The following is a 23,604-nucleotide window of genomic DNA, read 5'->3' as shown; positions in this document are numbered from 1 at the left end:
ATGAATGAAAATGAAAATCGCTTATTGTCACAAGTAGGCTTCAATGAAGTTACTGTGAAAAGCCTCCAGTTGCCACATTTCGGCGCCTGTCCGGGGAGGCAGGTACGGAATCCACCATCTACAAGGCTCAAGTCAGCAGTGTGATGGAATACCCTCCACTTGCCTGGATGAGTGCAGCCCCAACAACACTCGAGAAGCTCAGCACCATCCAGGACAAAGCCACCTTTTAGATAGGCACCGCATCCACCACAATAAACATTCACTCCCTCCACCACTGATGCACAGTAGGAGCCGTGTGTACCATCCATATGATGCTCTACAGCAAGCCCCATATGGTTGCTTCAACAGCACCTTCCAAAGCCACGACCACCACCTAGAAGGACAATAGAAGCATATACCTGGGAGCACCACACCTGGAGGTTCCACACCAAGTCACTCGCCATCCTGACTTGGAAATATATCGCCTCTCTTTCACTGTCAATGTGTCAAAATCCTGGAACCTCCTCATCACATAGAATGCAGCGATTCAAGATGACAGCTCACCACCACCCCCTCAAGGCCAATTAGGAAATGGCAGTAAATGCCGCCCAAGCCAGTGACACCAACATCCATATGAAATCATTTGAAAAGTGAACAAATATCTCGAGTGAGCCTTCTGCCTGGCACTGACTCTCTCTCCCTATCTATCTGATTGTTTGGTTTTATTCCAGAAAACAAGATCAATTTCCCAGCAATGAGGGACGGCTTTCCGATCAAGCTGATCCACAGGTAATGAGGGATAGACACAGAGAAAATCAAATGATTCAGTCACTGTTCATGTGTGTCTAGGACATGGATCATAGCCAGGCGGGGAGCACTGAAGGTTCATGTACCATCACTGGGTTCAGACAGTGAGCAGGGACAGATTGTCAGGGAGGGAGTCACACTGACTGTGGGTGACAATTAGGATGGGGGGAGGAGGGGAAATAATGGAAATAAATTTAAATGGACCGGGTAATGTGAATGAAATGTATGCTTCAAATTATCAGCATCACTATGTACTCATGTTCATTGAGTTGTTTATTATGAAGGAGTAATATATTTTCTAGAGTTAGCCACATTTCTGTTTGTTGTTTGCAACAATCACTTTCTCAATGTTCCCTGTAGTCAGGAGTTAATTGTAGGATATAATCAGTTACTGCTTGACGATGGGGCAGCAGGTTGGCACAGTCAATAGCCCTGCTGTCTCACAGCTCCAGAGACCCAGGTTCAATTCCAGCCTCGGGTGTCTGTCTGTGTGGAGTCTGCACGTTCTCTCCGTGTCTGCGTAGGTTTCTTCCCACAGTCCAAAGATGTGCAGGTTAGGTGGATTGGCCATGATAAATTGCCCCCTAGTGTCCAAAAGGTTAGGTGGAGTTGCTGGGTTACAGGGATAGGGTGGAGGTGTGGTCTTAAGTCGGGTGCTTTTTTTCAAGGGCCGGTGCAGACTTGATGGGGTGAATGGCCTCCTTCTGCACTGTAAATTCTATGAATCTATGATTCTTTGTGTTATTTGGGAGGTCAGTGAAGGAGAGAATGTGCTGAAAACATTTGTGCTGATTACTCTCTGGAATCACTAATTCAGCCATAAATCAGTTGTGTGCTGGGCTGTGAAATTAGGTGGGGATTTGGATCCTGAAATCCATGAACACATCGGTGATTATGTCTTAAGCGATGTGTAGAGAGGTATATGAAAGTTGGAAACATGAGAGACAGAGGGAGAGGAAGGCAGAGAGTGAGAAAGAGAGGGCGAGAGAGAAGCAGAGAGAGTAGAGTGAAGTAGACAGAGAGAGAGATATTCAAGACCGATAGGAGATAGTCAAGGTCGTTGTTTAGAATTCATCAAGTGTGAGGATTGACCAAATGTGTTCAACCTGTAGTACAAGGGTAAGTGGCATAGCAAGGGTTTGTGTGCGACTGGGATACAGTACCGCCCAAACTGTGATGCGAGTTTAGAAGAGTGAGCGGGGATCTCGTTGAAACTTATCAAATTCTAACAGCAGTAAACAGGGTAGATTCAGAAAGAATATTCCCAATGGTGGGGGAATCCAGAACTGTAGTGAGGAGAAATGTCTTCACCCAGAGAGTGGTGAATTTGTGGAATCTCGGGCGTTGAGTTAGAGCCTATCTGACTTTAGAGTGGCTTCCATAGTGCTATCGATGACTAATAAATTGATATTGGTCATAATGAATGGCGGAGCAGGCATGAAAGGCAGAATGGCCTTCTCCTGCTTCTATTTTCTATGTATGCATCTTTCTATGTATGTAAAGAGACTACGTAATGACACGAGTCTTTAGATATTTGTGGCCTGGACAGAGACCTGTGTACAAGCAAGAATGGAATTTGCTCAAAGCTTGGGCTATACCCTGTACATGTACATAATCATGTGTTCTCAATGGACACTTAATGTTCAACTACAAAAGACTCAGAACCTCTTTGTGAGACCGAACAAACATACAACATTTTACTCCCAGTTACAGGCGGAGCTTGTCTCTCTGCGCAGTAAACAGGACGAGGCCATCACTGAGAACGAGAGCCTCAAACTGACCAATCGGGAGCAGGAGACACGGCTGCAGCAGATCCAACAGGAGCTTCAGGAGGCCCAGGATCGGCTGGTGGCTCAGCAGGAGGAAGCAGCTCAGAGAGATGAGAAAGAAGGGTAAGAGATCCCCACGAGGTGTTGTGTCCCAGGAAGCATTTGATCATCTGAGTCATTTTCCATCCCTGTATCCTCCAATCCCATGCCACACACACTTCCAGCTGCTTTCCCAGGACGCACATTATTAACTGCTTTATCCTCCAATCTCTCACTCCCACAACACCATGGGGCAGAAACTCCAGCAGGTTCTGATTCAGAGTTTAAATTCCTGAATTCTCGCCCAGCAATGTTACAGAGGAACAGTGATGGACCATTCAGCACATGGAACCTATTCAGACATTCCATTCATGCATGCCTTTATCCCATCAGTTCTTCAATTTAACTTATTTTTGGGTTCCCTTCTTGCTCTGACCTTTGAATTTTTTCCTCTGCACTGAAAACCGAGACAAAACCGGTACTTTAACATCAACCATTTCCTTAGTGGTCGTCAGGTCTCACCTGTCTTTAATGGACGTACATCCCCCTCCCATCACTCCCTTTCTTTCAATGTATGAATGAAAAGATTTCCTGTTTGTTTTGAGATTCCTGGATTGATTCTTTCAGTTTTCCTTTTCTGCCTATGTAAGTATTCGTTCTATCCCCGTCTGATTCCCTCACTCTTCTCGATATACACTTTTCCTTGTGATCGTGTCACATTTTTCAATTAGTTCAATCCTGTCACCTTGTTTGTTGACCAGGGTTACGTAACTACACAATTGAAGCTTTTACCGTTGGGTATATTCAGTATTTGTTTTGTACAAGGTCCATTTTGAATATTTCCCACTGTTTGTCTGTGGATTTACAGATTAATAACTCAGCTGGAATTATTGCAGACAATTAACATATGATTTTGAAGACTGCCACTCTTAAGTTTAAAACTTTGGTCTTTGACATTGCCTTCTCCCTCTGTTCCCCCTCTTCCTCCACACCCGAGGCTCCTCCCTCTGTTCCCCCTCTTCCTCCACACTCAAGGCTCCTATCAAATTCACTCGTTTATATGAAACAATATTTTCACAATGCTCTGATTGACAGATTTAACATCCACTCCATTTGAGTTGTTCCACATCCTCCAATCTATGTTCATGATCATAGATCATTCCAGTTCCTCCGTCCCTTTCTGTTCTCTTCTGATGAAAACAGCTCCAATTTTCCAAGCCATTCTGTGTACTTGTTGATGTGTGAGGCAGGTTGGTTCGACGTTGACTTCAACTGGGTGCAGTGAAGCTAGAAACAGACATCTGACACAGGAGACAAGCCAACACTGTTTTATTTAACTAGTGGACTGCTATACATGTTCAGCTGTGGGTTGACACTCTACTAATCCAATTGGTGACCTCTTACTGGCTTGACCGAACTTAATAGCTACCGCATGGTGATAGTGCTCACTAGCTTGTGCACTCTGACTGTCTTAGTAGCTGGGTCCTGAGAGAGGGAGTGTCTTAATGCCCTGTGGGCTTTATAGTCGTGGTGTCCTGTCTGGTGATTGGTTGTTCTGTGTTGTGTGTTCATTGGTCATCTTGCGTGTCAATCACTGCCTGTCTGCATCTCATTATATACATGAGTGGATATTATGACACTTGTATTTTTCAGAAAGCACAAGTCCTAGTCAATCTTTCTCTATCTCTGTTTGTCTAATTCAGAGTTCACAATCTCCCTGAGCCGCCCTTCCCTCCTATTACGATCCAGACCAGACCCCAACATGGCTAGGATACTGAACCGAAACACCAATATTTTAATTTATTTCAAGATTGTGTGGAAAGAATGACTTGCTGCATGAAAAAAAATACGGTATTGATATTTCTAATACAAATCTTTAATATAAATACAACATTAAACTTTTAACTTCACACCCAAAAAGAACAGCTTATAATTACCCCTTAACACAACTACACAATTTCCCATTAAACAACAAAAGAAACTGTGGTGAATGTATTCCCCATAATGCATGCATGATACCATAACTTGTGACCTATGACCTGGAAGTGGTGATATGAACTGCTTTCAAGTACTGTATTGTAACCCCGGAATGGCTCCGCCTCTGGCTCCGCCCACACCGGGGCCATATATAGGCCGGCCTCTTGTGGGCGGCATTCATTATGTACTACTGACTCTGGCTAGGCAAGTTCATGACTAATAAAGCCTACTGTTCACTCGCTCTCTCAGCCTCACTGTGAATTGAAGGTATATCAATTTATTAATCTTCGACAGCGCTATAGAAGCCGCTCTAAAGCTAGACAGGCTCGAACTCGACGCCCGCGCGTTCGAAGCCAAGGAAATATTCGAACATTGGCTCCGATGCTTCGAGGCCTACCTCTATTCTTCCACAATGCCTCCCACAGAGACTCTCAAGCTGCGACTCCTCCACGCTCGGGTGAGCAATCGAATCTCCGTGATGATCGAGAAAGCGGCCATGTACGAGGCGGTGGTCGCAACTCTCAAGGCACACTTCGTGAAGCCCGTAAATGAGGTGTTCGCCAGACACCACCTCACTACTCGCCATCAACGCGCCGGAGAATCGCTGGACGAGTATCTCGAAACCCTGACCCTACTCGCGAGGAACTGCAGCTATCGAGATGTGACGGCGGAGGAACATATGAACTCACAGATCCGGGACACCTATGTGGCGGGGGTCGCTCTAACTATATCAGGCAGCGCCTGCTGGAAAACGACACCTCTGACCTGCGGGAAATGGTAAAGCTAGCGACTTCACTAGAGGTGGCCTACCAGAGCCTCAGCGCATTCCCTGCGGGCCTGCCGAACCCCTCGTGGACACCCTTGTCGTGACCCCCATCGGACCCAACTACGTTTCAGGCCTGTACCGCGCATCTGCCAGCCCAGCCCGGGGAACCGCAGTGCTACTTCTGTGGCCACGGCCAATACCCACATCAACAGCAATGTGTAGCGATTGTGGGAAAAAGGGGCACTTGGCTAGAGTCTGACTGGGCCGGCCTAAGGCCCAGAAATCTAAAACACACCAGGCCCGACCCATGGACTCGCAGCCCCACAGACCTCACAATGCAGCTGCGTGCCTGCCCGGAACGTCCCCGTCAGATGCGTCATCGGCATCGTGCGACACGTGGGGGCGCCATCTTGGTCGCCGGCCCCAACACCGACCGACACGTGCAACTCATGGGGTCCGCCATCTTGGCCGCCAGCCCCAGCACCAACTGACACGCTCTCTACCTGAAAATGGATGGACTCATCCACCGCGTGTATTGCGGCCTTGGTGATATTGGCCTTGATGCGGCTGAAGGCTGCGCGGGCCTCATCCGTCGGGAAAAGTGGTTGTTTGAAAAAGTGGGCGGTCTTTGTCCGCATAGTTGGGGGCCCACTGGGCGTAGTAGGAGAACATCCCCAGGCATCGTTTTAGGGCCTTGAGGCTTTGGGGAGGGGGGAGTTCTGTGAGGGGACACATGCGGTCGGGGTCGGCCATCTTGGTCGCCATCTTCGCCCCAGCCCGACACGTGCAACTCATGGGGGAAGCCTTCTTGTGACTCCACCGACCACACAGACTACCCGCAGCTGGGCGCAGTCACCCTCGACCAGTTGCAGCCAAAACAGCTGAAGAACTCCATGATGGTCGTTAGGGTCAATGGGCATGAGACCCTCTGTCTTTTCGACTACGGGAGCACAGAGAGCTTTGTCCACCCTAACACGGTAAGGCGCTGCACCCTCCACACCTACCCAGCCTCCCAAACAATCTCCCTTGCCTCCAGGTCCCATTTGGTTCAGATCCGGGGGTACTGCATCGCCAATCTCGCGATGCAGGGCACACAGTACACTCGTTTTAAGCTCTACATCCTTCCCCACCTCTGCGTCCCCCTACTGCTCGGATTAGACTTTCAATGTAATGACTAAAGCCTGACCCTACAGTTCGGCGGACCCTTGCCCCCCCTCACGGTGTGCAGCCTCGCGACCCTCAACGTCTGCCCTTCCTTCACTCTTTGCGAACCTCACTCCTAACTGTAAGCCCATCGGCACCAGGAGCAGACGGTACAGTTCGCTGGACACGACGTTTATCAAGTCAGAGGTCCAGCGACTGTTGAATGAAGGGATAATCGAGGCCAGCAACAGCCCCTGGAGAGGGCAAGTGGTGGTCGTCCGGACCGGGGAAAAGAATCGGATGGTTGTGGACTACAGCCAGACAATTAACCGATTCACGCAACTGGATGCGTACCCCCTCCCCCGCATAGAGGAGATAGTCAACCAGATCGCACAGTATTGTGTGTTCTCCACGGTTGATCTGAAGTCGGCCTACCACCAGCTCCCAATCCGCCCGGAAGAGCGCCACTACACTGCCTTTGAGGCAGCCGGCCGGCTCTTCCACTTCCTCAGAGTCCCCTTCGGCATCACTAACGGGGTCTCGGTCTTTCAGAGAACAATGGACCGAATGATGGACCAGTACGGTTTGCGGACTACATACCGTACTTGGACAATATGACCATCTGCGGCCATGACCAGCAGGACCATGACGCCAACCTCCGTACTACCCGACTAGCTATCCTTGGCTATGTCGTAGAGAACGGAGTCCTAGGGCCCGACCCCAACCGCATGTGCCCCCTCACAGAACTCCCCCCTCCCCAAAGCTTCAAGGCCCTAAAATGATGCCTGGGGCTGTTCTCCTACTATGCCCAGTGGGTCCCCAACTATGCGGACAAAGCCCGCCCACTTTTTCAAACAACCACTTTTCCCGACGGATGAGGCCCGCGCAGCCTTCAGCTGCATCAAGGCCGATATCACCAAGGCCGCAATTCACGCGGTGAGTGAGTCCATCCTTTTTCAGGTAGAGAGCGATGCGTCAGACGTCGCACTGGCCACCACACTCAACCAGGCGGGCAGGCCAGTAGCATTTTTCTCTGGGACCCTCCATACTACCAAAATTCGACACCCCTTGGTCGAGAAGGAAGTACAAGCCATAGTGGAAGCCGTGCGGCACTGGAGGCACTACCTAGCCGGTAGGAGGTTCTCCCTCGTCACCGACCAATGATTGGTAGCCTTCATGTTCAACAGCGCACAACAGGGCAAAATTTTGAGGTGGAGGATTGAACTCTCCACGTACAACTAAGATATCAAGTATCGTCCTGGGAAGCTCAACGAGCCCCCAGATACCCTGTCCCGCGCACATGCGATAGCGTGCAAGATGATCGACTTCAGGCTATCCACAATGACCTCTGCCACCAGGGGGTCACCCGTCTTACCCACTTCATTAAGGCCCCCAATCTGCCCTTCTCCTCCGAGGAGGTCAAGGCCATGACAAGGGACTGCCAAGTCTGCGCGGAGTGCATACCTCACTTCTACCGGCCAGACAAGGCCCGCCTGGTAAAGGCCTCCCGGCCCTTTGAGCGCCTAAGCATTGACTTCAAAGGGCTCCTCCCCATCACCAACCGGAGTATATACTTTCTCACCGTCATCGATGAGTACTCCCGCTTCCCCTTCGCCGTCCCCTGCCCCGACATGACCTCAGCCACCGTAATAAAGGCACTGCACAGTTTCCCTGCCTACGTCCACAGTGACTGGGGCACATCGTTCATGAGCGATGAGCTGCGTCAGTACCTGCTCAGCAAAGGCATCGCCTCGAGCAGGACTACGAGCTATAACCTGCAGGGAAACGGGCAGGTGGAGAGGGAGAACGCAACGGTATGGAAGGCCATTCTTCTGGCCCTCCGGTCTAGAAGTCTCCCAATCCCCCGCTGGCAAGAGGTCCTCCCCGACGCCCTCCACTCCATCAGATCGTTCCTCTGCACGGTCACGAATGAGACCCTCACGATCGTTTGTTTATCTTCCCCAGGAAGCCCTTCTCCGGGGTCTCGCTTCCATCCTGGCTGAAAACTCCGGGACCAGTCCTTCTCCGGAGGCACATGAGGAGCCATAAGACCGACCCACTGGTCGAGAGTGTCCAGCTGCTCCACGCTAACCCTCAGTACGCTTACATTGCGCACCAGGGCGGACGGCAAGATACGGTCTCGCTACGGGACCAGGCACCAGCTGGCTTCCCCGCCAATGTGCCCCCCCCCCACCTTTTGCCGCTGCCGGCCACCACCCATCACCTCCCACCCTACCCCTGCACCCCAACCATCTCTGACACCCCGGACTGAGGCTCAAGCTCCAGACACAGCGCCCCTGGAGTCACCACCTGCGACAACTGTGCCCACCGCACTGCCGGAGCTGAGGAGGTCGAAGAGACCGATCCGGCCTCCAGATAGACTGAATATGTAATGGCCCCACGTCACCCCCGCTGGACTTGATTTTTTTAACAATAGGTTAATGTGGTGAATGTATTCACCATAATGCATGTATGATACCATAACATGTGACCTATGACCTGGAAGTGGTGATATGAACTGCTTCCAGGTACTGGACTGTAACCCCGGTGTGGCTCAGCCTCTGGCTCCGCCCACACCGGGGCCATATATAGGCCAGCCTCTTGTGGGCGGCATTCATCTGTACTACTGACACTGGCTAGGCAAGTTCATGACTAATAAAGCCTACTGTTCACTCGCTCTCTCTGCTTCACTGTGAATTGAAGGTATATCAGAAACATACAGCTCTTAATCATTTAAAAATTAGCTGGGCAGAGAATAATGCTTATTTGGCTTCACTTAGAACCAATTCAGTCTCTGGCGGAATATTTTCAAATAGCAGCTTCAACTGAGTTGTCGCAGCCTCTTCCTTGTCTTCAGACAAGATTGCTCTGCTTAAAAATATTATTATTCTTTTCCTGTTAACTACCCTACTTGGAAAGAATTATGGACTCAGACTTGGGCAGGTCAGAACTCAGCTCCTTTCTCTCTCTCTCTCTCTCTCTCTCTCAAAGCTTCACAAACTCACTGTCTCTCTGCCTTTCCGAGCTCCACCCAGCAATGACCTAATCTTCCCAATCAAAAAAACAAACCATCTCTGCATGCTGCAAAAGCATTATAACTCCCCAGGGACCTCGCCAGTCCAACCACAATCCATTAGCCTGGACTGGAAAATACATTCCTCTGTCAATTTCACCTGCTATTCCCAAGAAGCAACACAAAATCCTTTTTAAAACCGTGACTACTGCAGACACACATGATACCCCCAGGATTTTAACTCCTAACTTGCCCCAATACTTAGAAGACAATTCTCCTAAAATCCTTCAATCATCGCACTCCCCTCCTGGTTATAGGACTGGATACCAATAGCAATCACTCTATTACAGTCACTCCCATTGAACACCGAATAATGTTGTTGTTTTTTCTTCATCATTCCTGCTCCTCAGACTTCAGAGAACTCGCTCCATTCGACGCCGGGTGACTCGGAACACCTCCAGCAAAGCGACCCCCCCAAGGAGAGGATCCTGGGCACCCTCACCCGAGGGCCGAAGGTCAGGGTGTGACCATAGCGACTGGTGATGATGTAGATGGAGCCTGTGAGGAAACAGAATCAACATCAGCTGCAGATGGCACTGCGGAGACCATGAATGAGGTAGCTGAGCCTAGGAACTAGGGGAGGGATTCTCTGATCCTGAGGCTAAGTGTTGACTCCGTCAGAAATGCCGTCGCTTTTCTCGACGGCGTCAACACAGCCCCAGGATCAGCAATTCTGGCCCCTACAGGGGATTGGTGGGTTCCTATCGCGGGCCAGGCCACATCGGAGACTCGGAGGCGCCCCCCCCCTCCCCACAGGCTGCCCCCGGACCCTTCAACACCGAGGTCCCACCGGCTCAGAGCAGGTTAGAACGGCGCCGGCGGGACTCATGTTCTTTTTTTACGGTCGCTCGGCCCATCAGGCCGGAGAATCCCGGGCCCGACTGGTGCCGTGCCGACCACGTCGACTCCAATGGTGCGATTTCCGCTCAGGGCGGCGTGGAGCGATTGGCGCGGACCCCCGGCGATTCTCCGACCCGGCACGGGGTCGGAGAATCCCACCCTGGGTTTCTCCACTGTCAGAGCAGCAGGAAGGCATCAGTCTTGCAGGAACTGATTCACCCATTGCTGTTGGTCTCCACAGAGACACTCCAACAACCCCTCCATAAGCCAGAGTGGTAAATGACCCCAGTCAGACTTGAACCCCCGTGTTGAACTGAAACAGTCAGTCACCTGGCTTGTGCCTCAGTCTGTGTCACTTACACCTTACTTGAAAGCTCAAAACACAGAAAATCTGGGATGACCATTGGACTGAACCACCTTTAGTTTCACACGTTTCGCTGTTAGATTCTGGGGAGGAGAGGGTTTTGAAAAATCAATGAGGTAGAAGAGACAGGAGAAAACAGAGAAAGAAAGTTAGAAGTTAAAATGAAAAGGAAATTTGATGTGGAGATATGGAAAGAATAAGAAGAAAGAGAAATAGATACAGAGGTAGAGACAGAAGGTTCTAGAAAGATGGTTTACACACTTTGTGAAATTCTGCTTTTCATTGCTGACTCATTGTGTTCCCTCCCAGTTACAGGTGGAGCTTGTCTCTCTGCGCAGTAAACAGGATGAGGCCATCACTCAGATTGAGAGCCTCAAACTGACCAATCAGGAGCAGGAGACACGGCTGCAGCAGATCCAACAGGAGCTTCAGGAGGCCCAGGATCGTCTGGTGGCTCAGCAGGAGGAAGCAGCTCAGCGAGAGGGGAAAGAAGGGTAAGAGATCCCCACGAGGTGTTGTGACCCAGTGAGCATTAGATCACCTCAGTCATTCTCCATCCCTGTATCCAATCCGTGGCTCACGCACATTTCCTTTTCCTTTCCCAGGACGCCCATTATTAACTGCTTTATCCTCCAATCTCTCACTCCCACAACACCATGGGGCAGAAACTCCAGCAAGTTCTGATTTGGTGTTTGAATTCCTGAATTCTCTCCCAGCAATATTACAGAGGAACAGTCATGGACCATTCAGCACTTGGCACATGTTCAGACCTTCCATTCATGCCTTCATCCAATCAGCCCTTCAATATAATTTATTTTATGGGTTGGTTCCCTACCCTCACTGATATTCTAATCTTTTCCTCTACTCTGTAAACTGAGACAAAATCCTTGTTTTACAGATGACACCCCACACTGCAGTGTAAAAACATTTGACACGAGAGCAGAACGAGACCATTCAGCTCGTTGTTACTGCTTCTCCCTCATGTTCAGTAAAATGATGGATTATCTGATCATCAATACATCTCCAAACTCTCCCCTGTTCCCCATAAGGTTTGATTCTTTTATAGTTCAAAAATGTAACTCAACCGTGAATATATTCAAAGATCCAGATTCCTCTGCTCTCTGGGGGAGAGAATTCTAATGATTCACGACACTGAAGAGAAGGAATTTCCCCTCATTTCCTTCTTAAAGAGGCGGCACCTTCTCAAACCATGACACCTCTTTCCCGACAAGAGGAGGCAGCCTCGCCTCATCCACCCTGTCTCGGCCCCTCAAGAGTTTTATGGGTTGGCGGAATCCTCCGTTTCGCCAGCAGCATGCTCATATTCACGGATTTCCCGACGGCGTGGGGGAACCCCATTGCCGGCTGCTGGTACGGAAGGTCCCGCTGCCGGCTGGGGCATGCTGCACCAGAAAACGGTTGCGGCGGGATGGAGAATACCAGCCTATATGTTTCAATAAGATCGCCGCTGTTTGCTCTAAACTCCAATGAGTTCAGGTTCAAGCTGCTCTAACTTTCCTCAAATGGAGCCCCTTTAGCTCAGGAAACAACCTCCTGAACTTTTCCGGAAAAGCCTTTCATGGAATTCTCACCCTCCTATATTACGGAACCGACATTGTGTTACTTTAGGTGTGGCCTCAGCATCGTCCTATGTAGTTGTAGCAAGATATTGTTACTTTTGCTCGTCTCAGTAATGGTGAAATATCATTAATTGTGGTAAAAGCCCAACTGTTTCACTAATTTACTTTATGGAAAGAAATCTGCCGTCCTTGCCTGGATTGGCCTACATTTGACCGCAGATCCACAGCAATGTGGTTCACTCTTAATTCTCCAATGAAATAACCGAGCAAGCCACTTAAATACACCAAACCATTACAGGAATGTAATAATGGACTAAAATTAGATTGACCACTGGGATTGACCTTGGCATTGGAAACAACAAATATTATTATTATATGATTATACACGTTGCTGAGTGGACCCTGCAAAATCATCCTTACTAACATTTGTACGTATATTGGGGGAGCTGTCTCACAGACTAGTCAAGCACCAGCCTGACATAGTCATACTCACGGAATAATACCTGACAAATGATATCCCGCACACCAGCATCACCATCATGGATATGTCATATCCTACCAGCTGGACAGACCCAGAAGAGTTGGCGGGCATAACTCTGCTTACAGTCAGGAGGAAGTGACCCTGGGAGTCTTACAACGTCGACTCTGATTCCCATGATGTCTCATGATGACAAACATGGTCAAGGAAACTTCAAGGAAACTTGCTGCTGATTACTAGCTGCCACCTCCCCCGCCATCCCACCACCCCGGTGAGTTGACTCCTACATATCAAACACCCATTGGAAGGAGCGCTGAAGGTGGCAAGAGCACAGGATGTCCTCTGGGAGGGGACTTCAATGTCCATCGCCAAGAGTGGATTAGATTGGACTGGATTTGTTTATTGTCATGTGTACCGAGGTACAGTAAAAAGTATTTTTCTGCGAGCAGATCAACAGATAATTAAGTACATGGGAAGAAAAGGGAATAAAAGAAAATGCATAATAGGGCAACACAAGGTATACAATGTAACTACATAAGCACTGGCATCGGATGAAGCATACAGGGTATAGTGTTAATGAGGTCAGTCCATAAAAGGGTCATTTAGGAGTCTGGTAACAGTGGGGAAGAAGTTGTTTTTGAGTGTTTGTGCGTGTTCTCAGACTTCTGTATCTCCTGCCCGATGGAAGAAGTTGGAAGAGTGAGTAAGCTGGGTGGGAGGGGTGTTTGATTATGCTGCCCGCTTTCCCCAGGCAGCGGGAGATGTAGATGGAGTCAATGGATGGGAGGCCAGTTTGTGTGATGGACTGGATGATGTTCACGACTCTTTGAAGTTTCTTGTGGTCCTGGGGCGAGCAGTTGCCATACCAGGCTGTGATGCAGCCCGATAGGATGCTTTCTATGGTGCATCTGTAAAGGTTGGTAAGGGTTAATGTGGACATGCCAAATTTCCTTCATTTCCTGAGGAAGTATAGGCGCTGTTGTGCTTTCTTGGTGGGAGCGTCAATGTGGGTGGACCAGGACAGATTTTTGGAGATGTGCACCCCCAGGAATTTGAAACTGCTAACCATCTCCACCTCGGCCCCTTTGATGCTGACAGGGGTGTGTACAGTACTTTGCTTCCTGATGTCAATGACCAGCTCTTTAGTTTTGCTGGCATTGAGGGAGAGATTGTTGTCGTGCACCACTCCCCTAAGATCTCAATCTCCCTCCTGTATTCTGACTCATCGTTATTCGAGATCCGGCTCACTATGGTTTAATCGTCAGCAAACCTGTAGATGGAGTTGAAACCAAATTTTGCCATGCAGCCGTGTGTGTACAGGGAGTAGAGTAGGGGGCTAAGTACGCAGCCTTGCAGGGCCTCGGTATTGAGGACTGTTGTGGGGGAGGTGTTGTTGTTCATTCTTACTGATTGTGGTCTGTTGGTCAGAAAATCGAGGATCCAGTTGCAGAGTGGGGAGCCAAGTCCTAAGTTTTGGAGCTTTGATATGAGCTTGGCTTGGGATTATGATGTTGAAGGCGGAGCTGCAGTCAATAAATAGGAGTCTGCTGTAGGAGTCCTTGTTGTTGAGTTAAACATAGACATAGACATAGAACAGTACAGCACAGAACAGGCCCTTCGGCCCTCAATGTTGTGCCGAGCCATGATCACCCTACTCAAACCCACGTATCTACCCTATACCCGTAACCCAACAACCCCCCCCCTTAACCTTACACTACGGGCAATTTAGCATGGCCAATCCACCTAACCCGCACATCTTTGGACTGTGGGAGGAAACCGGAGCACCCGGAGGAAACCCACGCACACAGGGGGAGGACGTGCAGACTCCACACAGACAGTGACCCAGCCGGGAATCGAACCTGGGACCCTGGAGCTGTGAAGCATTTATGCTAACCACCATGCTACCCTGCTGCCTCATTGTTGCTCTAGGGATGAGTGTAGGGTCAGTGAAATGGCGTCTGCTGTGGACTGGTTGCGACGGTATGTGAATTGCAGTAGGTCAAGGCTGGGAGTATGGAGGTGATGCGCTTCATGATCAACCTCTCGAAGAACTTCATTATGACTGAAGTCAGTGCCACCGGACGGTAGTCATTGAGGCACGTTGCCTGGTTCTTCTTTGGCACCGGTATGATGGTGGCCTTCTTGAAGCAGGTGGGGACCTCAGAATGGAGTAGGGACAGGTTAAAGATGTCCGCGAACACTTCTGCCTGCTGGTCCGTACAGGCTCTAGTGCACGACCAGGGATCCCGGCCGAGCCCGTCGCCTTCCGTGGGTTCACTTTCAGGAAGGCCGATCTGACTTTGGAAGCTGTGATAAGAACTAGGAGCAGGAGTAGGCCATCTGGCCCCTCGAGCCTGCTCCGCCATTCAATTAGATCATGGCTGATCTTTTGTGGACTCAGCTCCACTTTCCGGCCCGAACACCATAACCCTTAATCCCTTTATTCTTCAAAAAACTATCTATCTTTACCTTAAAAACATGTAATGAAGGAGCCTCAACTGCTTCACTGGGCAAGGAATTCCATAGATTCACAACCCTTTGGGTGAAGAAGTTCCTCCTGAACTCAGTCCTAAATCTACTTCCCCTTATTTTGAGGCTATGCCCCCTAGTTCTGCTGTCACCCGCCAGTGGAAACAACCTGCCCGCATCTATCCTATCTATTCCCTTCATAATTTTAAATGTTTCTATAAGATCCCCCCTCATCCTTCTAAATTCCAACGAGTACAGTCCTAGTCTACTCAACCTCTCCTCATAATCCAACCCCTTCAGCTCTGGGATTAACCTAGTGAATCTCCTCTGCACACCCTCCAGCGCCAGTACGTCCTTTCTCAAGTAAGGAGACCAAAACTGAACACAATACTCCAGGTGTGGCCTCACTAACACCTTATACAATTGCAACATAACCTCCCTAGTCTTAAACTCCATTCCTCTAGCAATGAAGGACAAAATTCCATTTGCCTTCTTAATCACCTGTTGCACTTGTAAACCAACCTCTGTGACTCATGCACTAGCACACCCAAGTCTCTCTGAACAGCGGCATGCTTTAATATTTTATCGTTTAAATAATAATCCCGTTTGCTGTTCTTCCTACCAAAATGGATAACCTCACATTTGTCAACATTGTATTCCATCTGCCAGACCCGAGCCCATTCACTTAACCTATCCAAATCCCTCTGCAGACTTCCAGTATCCTCTGCACTTTTCGCTTTACCACTCATCTTAGTGTCATCTGCAAACTTGGACACATTGCCCTTGGTCCCCAACTCCAAATCATCTATGTAAATTGTGAACAATTGTGGGCCCAACACGGATCCCTGAGGGACACCACTAGCTACTGATTGCCAACCAGAGAAACACCCATTTATCCCAACTCTTTGCTTTCTATTAATTAACCAATCCTCTATCCATGCTACTACTTTACCCTTAATGCCATGCATCTTTATCTTATGCAGCAACCTTTTGTGTGGCACCTTGTCAAAGGCTTTCTGGAAATCCAGATATACCACATCCATCGGCTCCCCGTTATCTACTGCACTGGTAATGTCCTCAGAAAATTCCACTAAATTAGTTAGGCATGACCTGTCTTTAACAAACCCATGCTGCGTCTGCCCAATGGGACAATTTCTATCCAGATGCCTCGCAATTTCTTCCTTGATGATAGATTCCAGCATCTTCCCTATTACCGAAGTTAAACTCACTGGCCTATAATTTCCTGCTTTCTGCCTACCTCCTTTTTTAAACAGTGGCGTCACGTTTGCTAATTTCCAATCCACCGGGACCACCCCAGAGTCTAGTGAATTTCGGTAAATTATCACTAGTGCATCTGCAATTTCCCTAGCCATCTCTTTTAGCACTCTGGGATGCATTCCATCAGGGCCAGGAGACTTGTCTACCTTTAGCCCCATTAGCTTGCCCATCACTCCCTCCTTAGTGATAACAATCCTCTCAAGGTCCTCACCTGTCATAGCCTCATTTCTATCAGTCGCTGGCATGTTATTTGTGTCTTCCACTGTGAAGACCGACCCAAAAAACCTGTTCAGTTCCTCAGCCATTTCCTCATTTCCCATTATTAAAACTCCCTTCTCATCCTCTAAAGGACCAATATTTACCTTAGTCACTCTTTTTTGTCTTATATATTTGTAAAAACTTTTACTGTCTGTTTTTATATTCTGAGCAAGTTTACTCTCATACTCTATCTTACTCTTCTTTATAGCTTTTTTAGTAGCTTTCTGTTGCCCCCTAAAGATTTCCCAGTCCTCTAATCTCCCAGCAATCTTTGCCACTTTATATGCTTTTTCCTTCAATTTGATACTCTCCCTTATTTCCTTAGATATCCACGGTCGATTTTCCCTCTTTCTTCCGTCCTTCCTTTTTGTTGGTATAAACCTTTGCTCACTGTGAGAGCCAAGTCTGGCGTTCAGTTCATCCAGCTTGTCTTCATTCGCTTGGACATTTGTCAGGTCGGGAGCTCCAGGTACTGGGTCGGTTGTTCGGCCGGGTTGGGAGCTCCCAGGTCAGGGTCAGCTCCAAATCAAGGTCGGGGCTTCACTTCCAGTTTGGGCCTGATCCACTTCCAGGTCGTGAAGGTCAGGTCGGGTCAAAAGGTCTCCACGGCCTCAGAGGATGTTCAAGCCTGCACAAAAAGATAAAAGAGAGAGGTTAGTAATAATGTTAATCTTAGAATTAAATTTTATAAGATTAGAACGAGTATAAATTAAGTAAAAAGTGGATCTGTTGGGGAGAGCTTGCAGAGAGTCGCCTCACTCTGGCGCCATCTTCTGGACATTAGTAGTTCCACCACTATTAGTAGTGACTCAGTCGTACCACCACAGATCGAGCTGGCTGGGTCCTAAAGGCCATAGCTGATGGACTGGGACTGGTGCGGCATAAGTATAATAATCTTTATTGATACAAGGAGGCTTACATTAACACGACAACGAAGGTACTATGATAAGCCCTTAGTCGCTACATTCCAGCACCTGTTCAGGTACACAGAGGGAGAATTCAGAATGTCCAATTTACCTAACAGCATGTCTTTTGGGACGTGTGGGAGGAAACCGGAGCACCAGGAGGAAACCTACACAGACACAGGGAGAACGTGCAGATGCCACACAGACAGTGATCCAAGCCGGGAATCGAATCTGGGACCCTGGCTGTGGAGAAACCGTGCTAACTACTGTGCGACCATGTTGTCCAGGTGGTGAGGGAACCAACAAGATGCAAAAACATTCTAGACCCAGTTCGCACCAAAGTCCCTATTGCACAGGGATAGTATTAGCAGGAGTTCAATTTGAAACGGAGAAGGGAATGTCAAAAACTACTGTTTTAAAATGGAGATAATTATGGTGGTACGAAGGTTGAGCTAGCTAAAGTGAACTGTTAAACTTGGTTAATAGGATAGTTGAGATACAGTGACATACATTTGAGAATGTTTTTAATAACTCTCAGTAAAGATATATACCACTGAGAAGGTGGCACACTTTCAGAAGGATGCACCATCCATGATAAAAAATGGAAGATAACATTGGTATTAAATAGAAAAGAATACTGTAAAAATCTACAAATATTATGTGAGGTGAAAGTGACTTCTGCTTGACATCAAGGCATAATTTGATCGAGTATGGCATCAAGGAACACGTGTAAACTGGAGTCAATGCAAAACATGGGGAGAACTGTCCTTTGGCTGGAATCATACCTGGCACAAAGGAAGATGCTTGTGGGTACTACTGGAGGTCAATCACTCAATCCCCGGGGCAGCATGGTGGCGCAGTGGTTAGCACTGCTGCCTCACGGCGCTGAGGTCCCAGGTTAGATCCCGGCTCTGGGTCACTGTCCGTGTGCAGTTTGCACATTCTCCCCGTGTTTGCGTGGGTTTCGCCCCCACAACCCAAAGATGTGCAGGTAGGTGGATTGGCCACACTAAATTGCCCCTTAATTGGGGAAAATGAATTGGGTATTCTAAATAAAAATTAAAAAATCACTCAGTCCCAGCATATCACTGCAGGAATTCCTCAGGGTAGTGTCCGAGGCTCAATCATTTTAGCAGCTTCATCAGTGACTTTTTCTTCTTCATATGGTCAGAAGTGGGGGTGTTTGTCAAGGATTACACAATGTTCAGAACCAGTTGTGACTCCTCATTTACTGAAGTAGACCGTGTACATATGCAGCATACCTGGACAATATCCAGGCTTGGACTGATGTGTGGCAAGTAACACTCATGCCTCAAGTGCTAGGCAATGATTATCTCCAAAAAGAGAGACTTTAACCATCACCCCTGGATAATCAATGATATTATCATCGCTGAATCCCCCACTATCAACAACCTGGGAGTTACCATTGAGCAGAAACTGAACTGGACTAGCCAAACAAATACATTGGCTACCAGAGCAGGTCAGAGGCTAAGAATCCTGCGGCGAGTAATTCACCTCCTTTTTCCTTAAAGCCTGTCCACCAGCTACAAGGCTCAAGCCAGCAGTGTGATGGAATCCTCTCCACTTGCCTGGATGATTGCAGTTCCAACAACACTCAAGAAGGACAACACCATACAGGACAAAGCCACCTTTTTTGTTTGGTTCCCCATTCACCACATAAACGTTCACTCCCTCCACCAATGACGCACAGTAGCAGCCGTGTGTACCATCTACAAGATGCACTGCAGCAAGCCACAAATTGCTGTTTCAACAGTACCTTCCAAACCCACGACCATCATCTAGAAGGACAAGAGCAGCAGATATCGGGGAACCTCACAATCTGGAGGTTCCCCTCCAAGTCACTCACCATCCTGACTTGGAAATGTATCGGCCATTCCTTCACCGTCGCTGGGTCAAAATCCTGGAACTCCCTTTCTAACAGCACTCTGGTATACCCACATCATATACACTGCAGCAGTTCAAGTAGTTAGCTCACCACCACCTTCTCAAAGGCAATTAGGGATGGGAAATAAAAGCTGGCGTAGCGAACGACTCAGCATCATATGAAACCATTTGAAAAATGAACAACTCTCTCGAGTTAGTCCCCTGTCTGTCACTGACACTCTTGCCCTGCCTGTCTGATTATTTGGTTTTATTCCAGAGAGCGGGATCAATCTCTCAGCAGTGAGGAACGGCGTTCCGATGAAGCTGAAGCTGATCCACAGGTAATGAGGGATGGACACAGCAGGGAAAAGGGTGGGATTCAGTCACTGCCCGTGTGTGCCTGAGGCTGAGATCTGGGACATGGATCGGAGCCAGAGGGGGAGCAGTGAGGGTTCATGTACCATCACTGGGTTCAGACAGTGAGCAGGGACAGACTGTCAGGGAGGGAGTCACACTGACTGTGGGTGAGAATTGGGATGGGGCAAGGAGGGGGGGAAATAATGGCAGACTCTTCAAAACAGATTCACAGTCAGCAGGAGGGCAGCTTGTCTGGAAGGAAGCCCACAGCAGACAGAAATTATCCACATTGTAAAAATGTTTGACCCTTGTTTAACGTTCCCTGTATTCAGGAACTAATTGCAACAGGTATTCAGTTCCCGCCTGAAGACGACATTTTCGGGAGGGGACGGATTGAGATGAAATTGTTTGATGTGATTAATGTGAAGTCAATTTCTCTCTAAATTCTCACTGGTTCCCATTAGAGGAGTTAGGTTTTCAGATGTGAAATTGAGTTTGCGGAATGACATGTCAAATCCTTCATCTTGAGAGTGAGGCAGTGATTAGATTCTGATAGAGGGGTGGAGGGAAAGAAACTCTGGAAAAGTGTGTTTGTGTGAGATAAAAACAGACTGGGAGAGAAATATTAGAGACTGAGAGAGATGGGAATAAATAGAGATTGTTTAGAATACTTGTGATCAGAGGATTTACTGTTTTTGCTGATTGAATGTGTTCCCTTTGTGTGTTCCTCCCTCCCAGTTACAGGCGGAGCTTATCTCTCTGCGCAGTAAACAGGACGAGGCCATCACTGAGATTGAGAGCCTCAAACTGACCAATCAGGAGCAGGAGACACGGCTGCAGCAGATCCAACAGGAGCTTCAGGAGGCCCAGGATCGGCTGGCGGCTCAACAGGAGGAGGCAGCTCAGCGAGAGAAAGAAGGGTAAGAGATCCCAACGAGGTGTTGTGTCCCAGTGAGCATTTGATCACCTGAGTCATTCTCCATCCCTGTATCTTCCAATCCGATGCCACACACACTTCCAGCTGCTTCCCCAGGATGCCCATTATTAACTGTTTTATCCTCCAATCTCTCACTCCCACACACCATGGGGCAGGAACTCCAGCAAGTTCTGATTCGGAGTTTGAATTCCTGAATTCTCCCCCAGGAATGTTACACAGGAACAGTGATGGACCATTCAGCACATGGAACCTATTCAGACATTCCATTCACTCATAGCTTCATCCAACAGTTCTTCAATTTAACTTATTTATGGTTCCCTTGTTGCTCCGATATTCAAATATTTTCCTGCACACTGAAAACCAACACAAAACCGTCATTTAACAAGTCAGCTGCTTCCTTTTTGGTTGTCAAGTCTCACCTGTATCTGTCTTTAATGGACCAATCTTCCCCCAAACCCCGCATCACTCTTTGTTTTAATATATTAATGATAATATCATTCTATTCATATTGATAGTCATGATACTGAGATCCTTTATTATCTCGATAGAACCATAAAATTCCTACAGTGCAAAAGGAAGCCATTCAGCTCATCGGATCTGCACCAACCCTCTCAAAGATATGCCTACGGAGGCCCACTTCCCCCACCCTATTCCCGTAACGTAGCCTGCACGTTCCTGGACACGAAGGGACAGTTTAGCATGGCCTGTCCACCTAACCTGCGCATCTTTGGATTGTGGGAGGAATCCAGAGCACCTGGAGGAAACCCACGTAGACATGATGAGAAATTGCAAACTCCACACAATCAACCAAGGCCGAAATTGTACCCGGGTCCATGGCTTGTGAGGCAACAGTGCTAAACACTGTGCGGCCCCGTGACCATCCTCCTGAATCGATTCTTTCACTTTTATTTTTCTGTCCATCTTGCTATTCGTTCTATCTGCTCGATTTACACTGTTCCTTGTAATTGTGTTACATTTTTCATTTAGTTCAATCCTGTCATTTACCTTGTTTGTTGATCTAGAGTTACCTAACTACACAACTTTTACTGTTGTGTATATTCAATATTTGTTTTGTACAAGACTGATTTGAATATTTCCCATTGTTTGTCTGTGGATTTACCGATTAACAACTCAGCCCGAATTAATGCAGACAATTATTTTCTTCTGATTTTGAAGACAGCCACTCTTAAATTTAAAACCCTGTTCTTCGACCCTGTCTTCCCTCTCTGTTCCCCATCTCCTCACCCTCAAGGCTCATATCAAATTGACTCTTTTTATCTGCGATAATTGCACAATGCTCTGATTGACAGATCGATCATCCATTCCATTTGAGCTGGTCTACTCCCCCCACCCCCCCTCCAATCTGTGTTCATGATCACAGTTCAATGGTCAACATCTGAGTCAGTCTTTTCCTATTTTTGTTTGCCAAGTTCAGAGTTTCCAATCTCTGTGAGCTGCCCCTCCCTCCCTTCCTGGTTACAGAGCTGATTACCAACAACAATCATTCTATTATAGTCACTCCTATTGATCACAGAGTAATGTTGTTTTTCCTCCATCATTCTTGCTCCACAGACTTCAGAGAACCCGCTCCATCCGACGCCGTGTGACTTGGAATATCCCGAACAAAGCGGACCCTGAGGAAGAGGACCTCAGGGTTGGAGGTCATGATGTCGCCATGGCGATGGGTGATGATGCAGATCGAGCCTGTGAGGAAACAGATACAGTATCAGGAAGAGATGGAGCAGTGAAGACAATCAAAGAGGTAGCTGGGCCTAGGAACTAGGCTTCTCCACTGTCAGCGTAGTAGGAAGGCCTCAGTCCTGCAGGAACTGGTTCACCCATTGCTGCAGGTCTCCAAAGAGACACTTCAACCCCTCCATAACCTAGAGGGACAAACGGTCCCAGTCAGACTCGAACCTCAATCTGTGTTGCTCACCCTTTCCGGAAAAGCTTAAAACAAAGAAAATCCGGGATGTCCATTGGATGAATGACCAAAACTTGGACAATGACCTTCTGTTTCACAGCTTTCCCCATTAAATTCTGCAGAGGAGTGGGTTTTGAAAATTGTGCATGGTAGTGACCAACTGGATTCTCCAGATTGATGTGGGGGCTAGGTCGCTGGGAGAGATAGGAGAAAACAGAGATAGAGAGGTTGAAATTAAAAGGAAATTTGATATGATAGATGGATAGAGTAGGAGAGCGGACAAAGAGGTACAGATATAGTGACTGAGGTGGCTGAAAGATGGTTTACAATACACTTTTTTAACCTTTGATTTTCATTGATGATTGAATGTGTTCCTTTTGTGTGTTCCTCCCTCCCAGTTACAGGCGGAGCTTGTCTCTCTGCGCAGTAAACAGGACGAGGCCATCACTGAGATCGAGAGCCTCAAACTGACCAATCAGGAGCAGGAGACACGGCTGCAGCAGATCCAACAGGAGCTTCAGGAGGCCCAGGATCGGCTGGTGGCTCAGCAGGAGGAAGCAGCTCAGCGAGAGGAGAAAGAAGGGTAAGAGATCCCCACGAGGTGTTGTGTCCCAGGAAGCATTTGATCCTCACTCGTTCTCCCATCCCTGTATCCACGAATCCAATGCCACACACACATTTCCAGAATCTTTCCCAGGATGCACAGGATGCTTTATCCTCCAATCCCTCTCACCACAACATCATAGGTGTTATTCAAAAAGGGAGGGAGGCAGAAAG

The 23,604-nt window shown here is 48.1% G+C and overlaps 1 protein-coding gene across 11 annotated transcripts in view; it reads left to right on the top strand.

Moving 5' to 3' along the window:
- LOC119978777 (ras-related protein Rab-44-like) overlaps positions 1-23,604 on the top strand; it is a 217,278-nt gene that overhangs the window by 132,780 nt on the left and 60,894 nt on the right. For all 11 annotated transcript variants that reach the window (XM_038820647.1, XM_038820646.1, XM_038820648.1 and 8 more), the window contains 4 exons: positions 19,887-19,950; positions 20,705-20,886; positions 22,476-22,665; positions 23,226-23,410. In XM_038820647.1, the coding sequence (XP_038676575.1) occupies positions 19,887-19,950; positions 20,705-20,886; positions 22,476-22,665; positions 23,226-23,410 (621 nt within the window). The remainder of the gene's footprint in view (positions 1-19,886; positions 19,951-20,704; positions 20,887-22,475; positions 22,666-23,225; positions 23,411-23,604) is intronic.

The sequence above is a fragment of the Scyliorhinus canicula genome, chromosome 15, assembly GCF_902713615.1.
Source record: "Scyliorhinus canicula chromosome 15, sScyCan1.1, whole genome shotgun sequence".
NCBI lineage: Eukaryota > Metazoa > Chordata > Chondrichthyes > Carcharhiniformes > Scyliorhinidae > Scyliorhinus > Scyliorhinus canicula.
Note: the sequence above shows the minus strand (reverse complement) of the source record. Positions and strands in the feature narration are given on the sequence as shown.